This window comes from Pipistrellus kuhlii, unplaced genomic scaffold (assembly GCF_014108245.1).
Source record: "Pipistrellus kuhlii isolate mPipKuh1 unplaced genomic scaffold, mPipKuh1.p scaffold_m20_p_6, whole genome shotgun sequence".
Classification (NCBI taxonomy): Eukaryota; Metazoa; Chordata; class Mammalia; order Chiroptera; family Vespertilionidae; genus Pipistrellus; species Pipistrellus kuhlii.
The window spans coordinates 65,568,138-65,580,791 of NW_023425562.1; the positions used below are offsets into that span (position 1 = coordinate 65,568,138).

The following is a 12,654-nucleotide window of genomic DNA, read 5'->3' on the forward strand; positions in this document are numbered from 1 at the left end:
ATGAGGGGAAGCTCCTGCATTGAACGTCTGCCCTCTGGTGGTCAGTGCACATCATAGTGACTGGTCATTCGGGTCATTCTGCCATAATGGTAACTTGGGCTTTTATTATATAGATGGAACTACCTGATAGTCAATATGCTCCCCTGAGGGGTCCTGGATTGTGAGAGGGCACAGGCCAGGCTGAGGGACCCCACCAGTGTATTTTGGCCAGCTGGAGAGGGACTATGGGAGGGCTCCAGGTTGTGTCCAGCCCATCTTACTCAATCCCGGTTGGCTGGACCCCAGCAGCAAGCTAAACTACCAGTCGGAGCATCTACCCCCTGGTGGTCAGTGCACACCATAGCAACTGGTCGACCAGTAGACTGTCTGCCCCTGGTGGTCAATGCATGTAATAGCGAGTGGTTGAGTGGACTTAGCATATCATTAGCATATTATACTTTGATTGGTTGAACAGATGACTGGATGACTGAACACTTAGTATATTAGGCTTTTATTATATAGGATTAGAAATTAGACAGTGTGACTGATATTATAGCCACAGGAAATGTTTAGTAATTCTTTTTTCCCCCTCTTTTTTAAAAAAATTTATTTTAATGATTTTTTACAAAGGGAGAAGGATAGAGAGTTAGAAACATCAATGAGAGAGAAACATCCATTAACTGCCTCTTGCACACCTCCTTTTGGGGATGTGCCTGCAACCAAGGAACATGCCCTTGACCGGAATCAAACGTAGGATCCTTCAGTCTGCAGGCCGACGCTCTATCCACTAAGCCAAACCAGTCAGGGCATGTTTAGTAATTCTTAAACTCCATTATCACAATTATAAAAAATAAACTGGAAAAGGCAATGTGATTTGATATATTCCCATTAATATAGTCTCTAAAGTATACAGAAAAATTAAAGTTAGAAAAGGAAGTATAATGCCCAGCCAGCATGGCTCAGTGGTTGAGTGTCAACCTATCAACCAGAGGTCACAGTTCATTTCCTGGTCAGGGCACATGCCTGGTTTGTGGGCTGAATCCTCAGTGTGAAGCATGCAGGAGGCAGCCAATCAATGATTCTCTCTCATCATTGATGTTTCTATCTCTCTCTCCCTCTCCCTTCCCTACTTGTTTGGCTCAGTGAATAGAGCATCGGCCTGTGGGCTGAAAGGTCCCAGGTTCGATTCCAGTCAAGGGCACATTGCCCGGTTGTATACTCGATTCCCAGTTTGGGGACCTACAGAAGGCAGCCAGTCAATGATTCTCAATTCTCATAATTGATGTTTCTATCTCTCCCTTTTCCTTCCTCTCTGAAATCAATAAAAATATTTTTAAAAATAAAAAATGTAGTTTTAAAAAAAGGGAAGTATAAAGCATCATGTTTATTATAGCAACAGGAGAAAATTATAGATATCAAATGGAATAAAGTTTGTATTATACACTGGGCCAGAAAATCAAACTGTCATTGGTTAAATATTAACATGAAAATTACAAATCTAAAAGCAATCATCAAAGGTGGGGATATGTCTAGATAGAATTAGTAAAATGGGAAGAGGTATAAAAATCGAACTGAAGAAACAAACTCTTTAATAGCTTAAACAGTGGTCGGCAAACTCATTAGTCAACAGAGCCAAATATCAACAGTACAACGATTGATATGTCTTTTGAGAGCCAAAATTTTTAAACTTAAACTTCTTCTAACACCACTTCTTCAAAATAGACTTGCCCAGGCCATGGTATTTTGTGGAAGAGCCACACTCAAGGGGCCAAAGAGCTGCATGTGGCTCGTGAGCCACAGTTTGCCAACCACTGGCTTAAACTATAAAAAAAGATAAAAGAGGCCTGGCCAGGTGGTAAAGTGCTTAGAGTGTCAGCCCACGCACTGAAGGCTCATAGGTTTGGTTCCTGGTCAAGGAAAACATTAAAAAAGTGTTTCTTTTCTAAATTTCAGGCTTTTAAGTTTTTTATTGGCTACTGGAAAAAAAAATTCTGTTGCAAATAGTATCTTGAAGAATGCTTTCTCTATCAGTTGAGAAACACTGGTCATTGCTGCTGTTTCATTACTTTCATTACTTTCCTCTTTACCAGTGGTTCTCAACCTTTCTAATGTGCGATCCTTTAATACAGTTCCTCATGTTGTGGTGACCCCCCAACCTTAAATTATTTTTGTTGCTACTTCATAATTGTAATTTTGCTACTGTTAATGAATCGTAATGTAAATATCTGTGTTTTCCGACCCACAGGTTGAGATCTGCTGCTGTAGAGGCTAAGACCATTGGAAAACACAGATAATTAACATTATGATTCATAACAGTAGCAAAATTACAGTTATGAAGTAGCAACAAAAATAATTTTATGGTTGGGGGTAACCACAACATGAGGAACTGTATTAAAGGGCTGCAGCATTAGTAAGGTTGAGAACCACTGCTCTATATGAATACTGATATTTCCATAAATTCCATCCTATGAAAAACACAAGCCACTGAGTGCAGGAAGAAAATATTGATCTACTTATGTGAAGTTTTAAAAAAATCTCCTTTTTAATTTCTACTTTAGAATATGTTTTATAAGATCAGTAATATATCATCATAATGAATAAAAATATAATAGAGTATATCACCAGAAAGGATTAATATACAGTTACCCTTGGAAGGGTTTCATTCAGCTCTAGAATTGTAGCTCTAGCTATAATTATATAGCAGTTGCTTTACATAGTTTATATCCAGCCTCCATAACAACCATTAATACATTAAGCACAGAATATTTGTATTCCTATTTTACTGGTGAGGAAATTGACATCAAATGAGAATAAATAACTTGTTCAAGTTCATATAGCAGAGTGAGATTCAAATGCAGATCTAACTCTAGGGCTGTTCTTCTTTCTACCTCACTGTCTCTCCAAACTTTACCAAAGGATTCACAATAGATTGATTTTCAATGGCAAGCTTCTACAATGTCATAAATCCATTGTCTTTACAAAAGTTGACTTATGTAGTAAATTTTATGAAACTTTTATTTGCATAATGTGAAACATCATTTTATATACACTAGATTTTTAAATTACTAAAATGTGCTCCATTGAGATGGAGTAAGGAAGAAGCTAGCACTACAGCCCATGCCTTCAAAAGAATTATCCATATTGTTTCAGGTTCATGGAGTGAGCCCATCTGATTCACAGAAAACCCACAATGTTTTTTATTTTATTTTATTATTTATTTATTTATTTATAAATATATTTTATTGATTTTTCACAGAGAGGAAGGGAGAAGGATAGAGAGTCAGAAACATCGATGAGAGAGCTACATCGACCAGCTGCCTCCTGCACACCCCCCACTGGGGATGTGCCCGCTACCAATGTACATGCCCTTGACCGGAATCAAACCTGAGACCTTTCAGTCCGCAGACTGACGCTCTATCCACTGAGCCAAACTGGTTTTGGCCCACAATGTTTTTTAAAGAGCTCTCTTGATTAAAAGAGGTTGAGAGCTCAAAATAAAAAATGAAAAGTTTACCTGAGGGCAGACTATTGTGGATTGTTACAACAATGGCCCCACAGTGAACTACAACTACCTGTGCTCATAACTGCTGCAGCCACCTTTCACTTCAAATTCCTTCTCTTGGTTGCTCTTAGCATATCTGCGACAGTCTGGCATCCTATCTAATAAAAGAGTAATATGGAAATTGACCTTCACTCTGCTGCAAAGATGGTGGCGCCCATAGTGTCCCACTCCCAGGCCTCTGAGGGAGGAAGGCTGCTGGGCCAGGGACATGCTCTGAGCCACCACAGCGCTGCTTGGGACACGCCCGCAGACCAGGGTCAGAAACCCAGCTGACAGAACTGGGCCACTGGGCCCCAGTGTGCTCAGAGCTGCCGCCTCCGTGTGCCTTGGGACATGCCCATGGCTCAGCAGACAGAAGCCCAGTGTGTGCTGGGTGGGGGTGAGCTCTGAGCCACTGCCGAGTGGCTTGGGACACGCCAAGCAGACAGACGCTGGGCTGGGGGCTGCTCAGAGCCACTGCCACTAGCTTGGGTCATGCCCCCAGCCCAGCAGACAGAGCCCAGCTAACAGAAAGTGGGGTGCTGGGCTGGGGGCATGCTCCGGGAAGCCCACTGCAGTGTGGCTTGGAGCATGCTCCCAGCACAGTGGACATGTTTGAGCACGTCTGAGCTTGTACATAAGTTGCCGCTGACCAGCCTGTGGTTGGCTCCTGTATACCAGTAGATCCTATGTTGGGGGCTACATTGTAGGGAAGATGTATTACTGACCAGCCGATGATGACTGTTTTACTAGAATGGCTCCTGTATATATCCTATGTGCGGGGCTATGTTGTGGGGGAAGATAATTACTGACCAGCCACTGCTGGCTGTTTTTGCTAAGATGGCTCTTGTGTTTGCTACTGTATTAGCAAGGACTGCTTTACTGGATTGCTTTGTCTAATGTCTCCTTAGTAACAATGGCTATTTGGGCTATAATAAAGACTCTCTTATATACCCACAACTTCTCCTATCTTCTCCCATCTGATACCCAGCGTCTAAGGAGGTCCAGTCCCTGGCAGAGGGACTCAGACACAACAGTTGGCATAGCCAAACAGGACAAAGGACCTGTGCACCCAACAACTGACTAGCCATATACTCTTGCACATTTGGGGGCAAAAATTTTATTCTTTCAGTTCATTCCCATCTATTATTTTGTCCTTTAAGTATTTATTTTTTTATTTTTTTTTATTTTATTGATTTTTTACAGAAAGGAAGGGAGAGAGATAGAGAGCTAGAAACGTCGACTAAACAGAAACATCGATCAGCTGCCTCTTGTGGATGTGTCTGCAACCCAAGTACATGCCCTTGACTGGAATCAAACCTGGAACCTTTCAGTCTGCAGACCGATGCTCTATCCACTGAGCCAAAGCAGTTTCAGCTAAGTATTTCTTTCTTTTTTTTTTCTTTTCTTTTCTTTTTTTTTTTTAAATATATTTTTATTGATTTTACACAGAGAGTAATTGAGAGGGATAGAGAATTAGAAATGTCGATCAGAGAGATACATCAAACAGCTGCCTCTTGCACCACCCCCCCCCCCACACACACACACACACTGGGGATGTGCCCGTGACCAAGGTACGTGCCCTTGACCGGAATCAAACTCGGGACTTTTCAGTCTGCAGGCCGACGCTCTATCCACTGAGCCAAACTGGTTTCGGCATCGGTATTTCTTATTCCTTTTCCATCAAGGGCCTTCCTACTTGTTCTCCAGAGCTGATGAATCTTGATGCTTTAAAAAATATGTTGTTTTTTTTTTATTGATTTCAGAAAAGAAAAGAGAGGGAGAGAGAGAGACAGAAATAACAATGATAAGAGAGAATCATTGATTGGCTGCCACCTGCACACCCTTCACTGAGATTTGAGCCCACACCTGGGGCATGTGCCCTGACCAGGAATTGAACCATGACCTCCTGGTTCACAGGTTGATACTCAACCACTAAGCCATATCAGTAGGACAATGTTTTTTTGTTTGTTTGTTTGTTTTTCTCTTCTTCAGGGAAACTGAAGGGTGTACATCACTCTTTCTGATCCGGGAATAATTATTTTCAATCCCAGCAGTGTAACCTTGGCTCCAAGGTCGGGGGTGGGGAGGAGTTAAAAATAAATTTTAAAAGAAACAAGTTTTTCTTGCCTACTACATCTCATTGGCTGATAAACTATAAAAATTAGATCATAATTACAGTAAATAAATTGCAGATGCCAGTAAAACTACAAAACCAATGAAAAACTAATAAAATGCCACTGTTGGAATTCATGTAATCACCATACTGCCAAAACAACTGGTGGAAAAGTAAATCCATTACTTAACTGTTTGTCCTATATGAAAGCAAACATATGAATACTACATTTAAAAAATTTAGATGATTGGTTAAATTTTTTATTTTACATCTGGCTGTTTGATAGAATGTAGAAACAGCCTGAGGCAAGTAAATATGATTATGTAGCAAATACACAGAGCAATTCACTTTGGAGAATTACAGACTTTGAATAACAAACAGGTGTTATGGAGTAAAAAGAAAAGTACAAACAAACCTTGTTTCCCAGGATTCAGGTCTTACTAAACTCTATACTTCAGGTTTTTGAAAATGTTTACATTTAGAATAATAAAAATGCATGACCTACTCCATATATTTGCAGAATATGTTTTTAAAAATTGAAAAGAATTATACAGATGTTAATTATTAGTCTATTTTACAAGTGCTAATTGAGCATCTACTATATGCCAAGTTCTGTATTGAATATAGGAAATAGAAAAAGTAGGTAAAATATAGTTTCTGCATTTAGGTAGTTAACAATCTAGTGAGGGAGTTGAAACAAACTCAATTATGAGACTATGATGCATAAGAAAATAAAGGCACAGTGTGCCATCAGAAAGGTCTTGGGAAAGTTTTGGAGTATGTAGAATTTGAGATGGAAGAAGATGGGATGACAGCCCTTCATTGCAGACAGTCCATCTGCAGAACAGACTAAGAAAGAGGTGGAAGTGAATTAGGTAGGTATACTGAGTAGCTAATAATTTGAATGGGTTGAAAAAAAATGTGTGAAGCAGAGACAAAACAGAAAGGAACTTGGCATGTGATTGCATAGGATTTTTATGGCTGGACACTTGCAATTTATTCTTTTCCCATTTAGAGGTATAAGATTAAAAATAAATCCAACAAAGGTAACTTAAAGCTCCTTGATTTCACAAGTTATTCAAAACAGCACTGGTAATAGCAAGAACATTGCTCATTACCTCCCCATTCTCTCTGGCATTTGGCACTATTGGCCATTCCAATCTTCTTGATACAATCTCACCCCCGACTCTAATGACACTATTCTCTTAAGCCTTGTTATCCATCTACTCTTCTCTGTCCTCACTGTTATTGCTATAATTTAAGTCCTCATTGTTCTTATTTGGACGGACAACTAGAGTCCGTCCACCTCTTTACTGACAATGTCAAAGCAAAATTCTATTCATGTTCTTCAATGAGTGAATCCCTTAAATGACTCCCCATTGCACACAGGATAAAGTCCAAACGTCATAGCCTGTCTCTGCTTACCACTCCAACCTCATTAATTGCTGTGTTTTTATATCCTATGTCATAGCAAACTGATATGCTTATTTATTTGTCTTGTGTCTTTATTACCTTTATCCAGTTTGGAATGTTCTTGTTCTCCTTTCTCTGTTTGGTGAACACCAATATTTCAAGATTCAACTTATGCCAGATCCTTTATGAAGTCTTTCTGATCAACTGGTTACTCCCTCATTTGTGCCCTACAAAACCCTCTAAAATAAATGTTTCTATTTTAATATCTATAAAACTTTACAATTAATAAAACTTGTTTACCTGTTTTTTTCTCATCTAGATTCTAAACTACTTGAGGATAAGGACTATGTCTTATATAGCCTTGTATCCTCAATATAAATTGGCACATAACTTTTATTAAATATGTCTTTTACCCCTACAAGTCAATGACTTTTAAGATATTCACAGATTTGTGCAATCATCACTACAACTTTAGAACATTTTCATTACCTCCAAAGAAACCTCTTAGTCATAATCTCTTCAATTCCCCTATACCTCTGAGCCCTAGGAAACCAGTAATTAAATTTTTATCTTCTGGATTTGCTTATTCAGAATATTTCATATACATGAAATCATACAATATATAGATTTTTATCTGTAGTTTTTTTTCTCAGCATAGTGTTTTTAAAGCTCATCCATATTGTATGTTTCTTTTTTTTGCTGACTAATATTCCATTGCACAGAATACCAGATTTTATTTATCTATTCATCAGTTGGTATACATTTGGTTTTCTCTTTTTTCTGGCTACTACCAATAATGTTGCCATCTGTGTATAAGTTTTTGTATGAAAATAAGTTTTCATTTTATTGGATATATACCTAGCAGTGGAATTCCTGGATCACACAGTAATTCTATGTTTAATCTTTTGAGAAACTGTCAGATTATTTCCCAAAATATTGCATAATTTTTAAAAAATAAGGTGAAATTCATAGCATATAATTAACCATTCCAAAGTGCATAATTAAGTGACATTTAGTACATTAACAATATTGTACAACTACAATCTCTCTCTAGTTTGAAAACTATTTCATTATCCCAGAAGTATATGCTATACTCATCAAATAATTCATTCCCTTCTCCCCCACCCTTGATAAGCACTAATCTGCTTTTTGTCTCTATGGATGTGGTCTTTTGTATCTGGATTCTTTTATTTGTAATGTTTTTGAGGTCCATCCAACTTGTAGTATAGTACTTTGTTCCTTTTTATGGCTGAATAATATCCCATTGCATATATATATATATATACCACAATTTGTTTACCCATTCACTCATTGATGAACATTTAGGTAGTTTAAATCTTTTAACTCTAATGAATAATCTAAACAAATATAAGTGTAATATGCTAATTATACCTAACGTCCCCTGGATGATCTTCTGGAGTAAGCCGTCACGGTGGGGGCTGAGGCAAAGGTGGCTGCTACAGTGGGTGGGGGCTGAGGCCCTTGCACGAATTTTGTGCATTGGGCCTCTAGTGCAGTGTTTTTCAACCTTTTTTGGGCAAAGGCACACTTGTTTCATGAAAAAAATCACGAGGCACACCCCATTAGAAAATGTTAAAAAATTTAACTCTGTGCCTATATTGACTATATATAAAGTAATTCTCTTGAATAGGAATCAAATAAACACAAAGAAAGTATTTTATAATTACTTTATTATGAAATATTAAGTAAACAAAATAGTGAAAAATTATAAAATTCTTGTCTTGTCTGCACCTACGGCACACCAGGCAACATCTCGCAGCACACTAGTGTGTCGCGGAACAGCGGTTGAAAAACGCTGCTCTAGTGTTTTTTATAAACATCTGTGTACATGTTTTCGGTTTGGACATATGCTTTCATTTCTCTTCGGTTTATACATAGCAGTGGAATTGATGGATCATATGATTATCTTATATTTAACATTTTGAGGAACTGCCAAACTGTTTCCACAGTGGCTGTATCATTTTACATTCTTATTAGCAATGTATGAGCATTCATAATTCTCCATATCCTTGCCAATACTTGTTATTTTCCACTTTTTAAATTATACCCATCTAATGGGTGTGATGTGGAATCTCATTTTGGTGTTAATTCTCATTTTTAAAATGACCAATGATTTTGAGTATCTTTTTATGCATTTGATAGTCACTTGTATATCTTCTTTGAATAAATATCTGTCAAATTCCCTTGCACATTTAAAAAAGTGGATTGTCATTTATTTTTTGATGAGTTGTAAGTGCTATTTATATATTTTGAAAATTAAACCTTATGGAATATATGATTTGCAAAAATTTTCTCCCATTCAATGGGTCATCCTTTCAGTTTCTTGATAATGTTCTTTGAAGCATAAAGTATTTTATTTTTATTTTGATGATAACCAGTTTATCTTTTTTTTTTTTTTTTTTTTTTTTTTTTTTTTTTTTTTTTTTTTTTTTTTTTTTTTTGCTTGTGCTTTGGTAGCACATGTAATCCAAGGCTACAAAGATTTATGCCTATATTTTCTTCTCAGGGTTTTTCAAACTTTAGCAAGTATATTTAGATCTTTGACCCATTTGAATTAATTTGTGCATGTGGTGTGAGGTTTGCACCCAAATTTATTCTTTTGCACTTGGCTCTCTTGTTGTCCTCGTTATTGTGTTGAAGAGATTATTCTTTCTCTTGCCTGCTGAGTTGTCCTGGCATTCTCGCTAGAAAATCAACTGATCATAAATGTGAGGGCTTGTTTCTGAACTCAATGATATTCCATTGACCTACATGTCTATCCTCATGCAAATTCTACACTGTCTTAATTATTTTAGCTTTGTAAAGTTTTGAAATTAGAAAACATTCATTTTCATATGAATTTTCCTATAATTTTGTTAATTTCTGCAAAGAAGTCAACTGGGATTTTGATAAGGATGTATCAAATGGAAGTAGATCCATTTGGAGAATATTACCATATTGATAATATTAAGCTTTCCAATCCATGAACATGGGAAGTCTTTTCATACATTGGGGTTTTAACTTTAAAAAATATATATTTTATTGATGTTTTTTCAGAGAGGAAGGGAGAGGGATAGAGAGTTAAAAACATTGGTGAAAGAGAAACATTGGTCAGCTGCCTCCTGCACACCCTCTACAGGGGATATGACCACAACCAAGGTACATGCTCTTGATGAGAATCGAACCTGGAATGCTCCAGTCCACAGGCCAATGTTCTACCCACTGAGCCAAACTGGTTAAGGCAAGAGTTTTAACTTTTTAGAACAATTTTGCAGTCATCAGTGTATGAACTTTGCACTTCTTTTGTTAAATTTATCCTTAAGTACATTATTCTTTTTGGTGCTATTGCATATAGAATTTGTTAATTTCATTTTTGTTTTGTTCATTGAGGTGATATAGAAATGAATTTTTATATATTGATCTTTCATCTTGTGACTCTGCTGAACTTATTAGTTTTTGTATTTTTTTAGTGGATATATTTTTTAGTATAAAATCATATCATTAGAGAATAGAGATAGTTTTACTTCTTCCTTTTCAAATGATGATTTTTATTTCTATTTCTTATCTAATTGCCTTGGCTAGAACTTCTAGTCCAATGTAAAATAGAAATGGCAAGAGTGGACATACTTGTTTTATTCCTGATCTTAGGAGGAAAGCATTCATCTCTTACCATTAAATATAGTAGGTGTGGTTTTTTTGAGGATGCCCTTTATAAGGTTGAGGAAATTTCTATTCCCAATTTATTGTGTGTTATTTTTTTTTTAAACAAAGGGGTGCTGAATTTTATCAAAAGCTTTTTTCTGCACCAATTGAGATGATAATGTAGTCTTTGTCCTTTATTCTGTTGATGTAGTGTGTTACATTTAATTAATTTCTGGATTATACCAAGCTTTATTTCCTGGGCTAAATAAAAATATTTCTTAAATTGAATTCATGATGATTAACGTATATGAGAATTGGGTAAAGTTAATTGAATAAAATCCACAGAAACAAGATTGAAAAATAATTTCCATTGAAATACAATAACTAGTTAGGAAACATGGAAACTTTGGAAGTAGAATTATTATTGTAAAAAGATCCAAAAAGATTAAATGAATATAAATTTATTACAATTTATTACTCTTTGAATCCTATATTTTTCCTTTACAGTCCTGGAACAAGATCTTCATGGTATTTTAGATTTAATAAAACTAAACTATTACAAATATCCCTACACTATAAAAATTACTTTCCTCATACACTTGCTCTATCTGTTCTCCCAACTTCCTCTCTCTCTCTCTTTCTCTCTCTCTCTCTCTCTCTCTCTCTCTCTCTCTCTCTCTCTCTCTCTTTCTCTCTCTCATACACACACACACACACACACACACACACACACTCACTCACACAAATGTCTTTCTCAAGTATTATCTAAATGAGAGTATAGTTACTATCAACCCTTACTGAATATACAAAAATGGTGTTAAATGGGCATACAGTGAGGTTACTTCTGATTTAAATAACCTTAGTACTGTTAAAGGAAAATAGCCTCACATAGAATAAAAGGGACAGAAAAACTTACATTTAATTGTGATTCCAAGAATTATCAATATCTCTATTAACAGGGACAAGAGCTTCATCTTCTGAACAGCTCCTCCTCACTGTAACACAAGCAGAACTATGTGGCTGGCCTATAGCTTCTTTACAGTTTTGGTAGGGGGGAGGAGTGGTGGTGTCAGGACTTGGTTGCTAAGCAACCATTTCTTTACTCTTTGGCCAATGAGCTGCCAGGAAGTTTCTTTCAACCAGGAATAAAGGCAGGTACTGGAAGAGCAGGTTGTGGGAAGGAATCATATCTAGTTTGTTACTCCTTTGGCAGGAGATAATGGATAGGCTTGAAATAAATAGTTGCTCTTTGAAACTAAAGGAAGGTGAATAAGTCCAATTTGTCCACACTAATATTAATGTTCAGAGTTGCTGAAAGTTTTTTTTTAAACTCTCTATTGTTTACAATGTTACTTATAGTACTACATATGTCTCCTTTATCCCCTATTGACCTCACCCTGGCCTCTCTACCCCCGCCCCCCACACACACATGTCCTCACCCCTTCTAGTGTCTGTGTCCATTGGTTATGCTTATATGCATGCATACTAGTCCTTTGGTTGATCTATTACCCTCCCCCCCCTCCATCTTTCCTCTGACATTTGATGGTATGTTGGATGCTTCTATGTCTATGGATCTATTTTTGTTCATCAGTTTGTGTTGTTCATTATTTCCACAAATGAGTGAGATCATGTGATATTTATCTTTCTCCAACTGGCTTATTTTATGTTACCTCAAGAGGTGCAAGCTGCATTTATGTGAAAACAATTAAGTACATGAGCTGACATTACATCTTTAATATTTCAAGGCTAGGGTGGACAAGAAACATATGGACCTAGTCTTTGGTCTCCATCTGGGTGAAAACATCATTTATCCTATCTTCAAGTAAGGAGCTTTCACTGGGACAAAGACAAATACATATATCCACGTCATCTATAATTCTTTTAAAATAGTCTTTCATTAAAAGGAATTGTAAAATACCTTCTTTACTATCTTAAACAATATGGGAATTTCATGAGTGAGTGA

At 36.8% G+C, this 12,654-nt stretch overlaps 1 protein-coding gene across 1 annotated transcript in view; it reads right to left on the minus strand.

The window, feature by feature from the left end:
* The window catches only part of SEL1L2 (SEL1L2 adaptor subunit of ERAD E3 ligase), an 80,039-nt gene extending 68,329 nt beyond the window's left edge, over positions 1-11,710 (minus strand). Inside the window, exon 1 of the mRNA XM_036419927.2 lies at positions 11,608-11,710. Within this exon, the coding sequence (XP_036275820.2) occupies positions 11,608-11,665 (58 nt within the window). The 5' untranslated portion in view covers positions 11,666-11,710. The remainder of the gene's footprint in view (positions 1-11,607) is intronic.
* Positions 11,711-12,654: the final 944 nt, after the last annotated feature.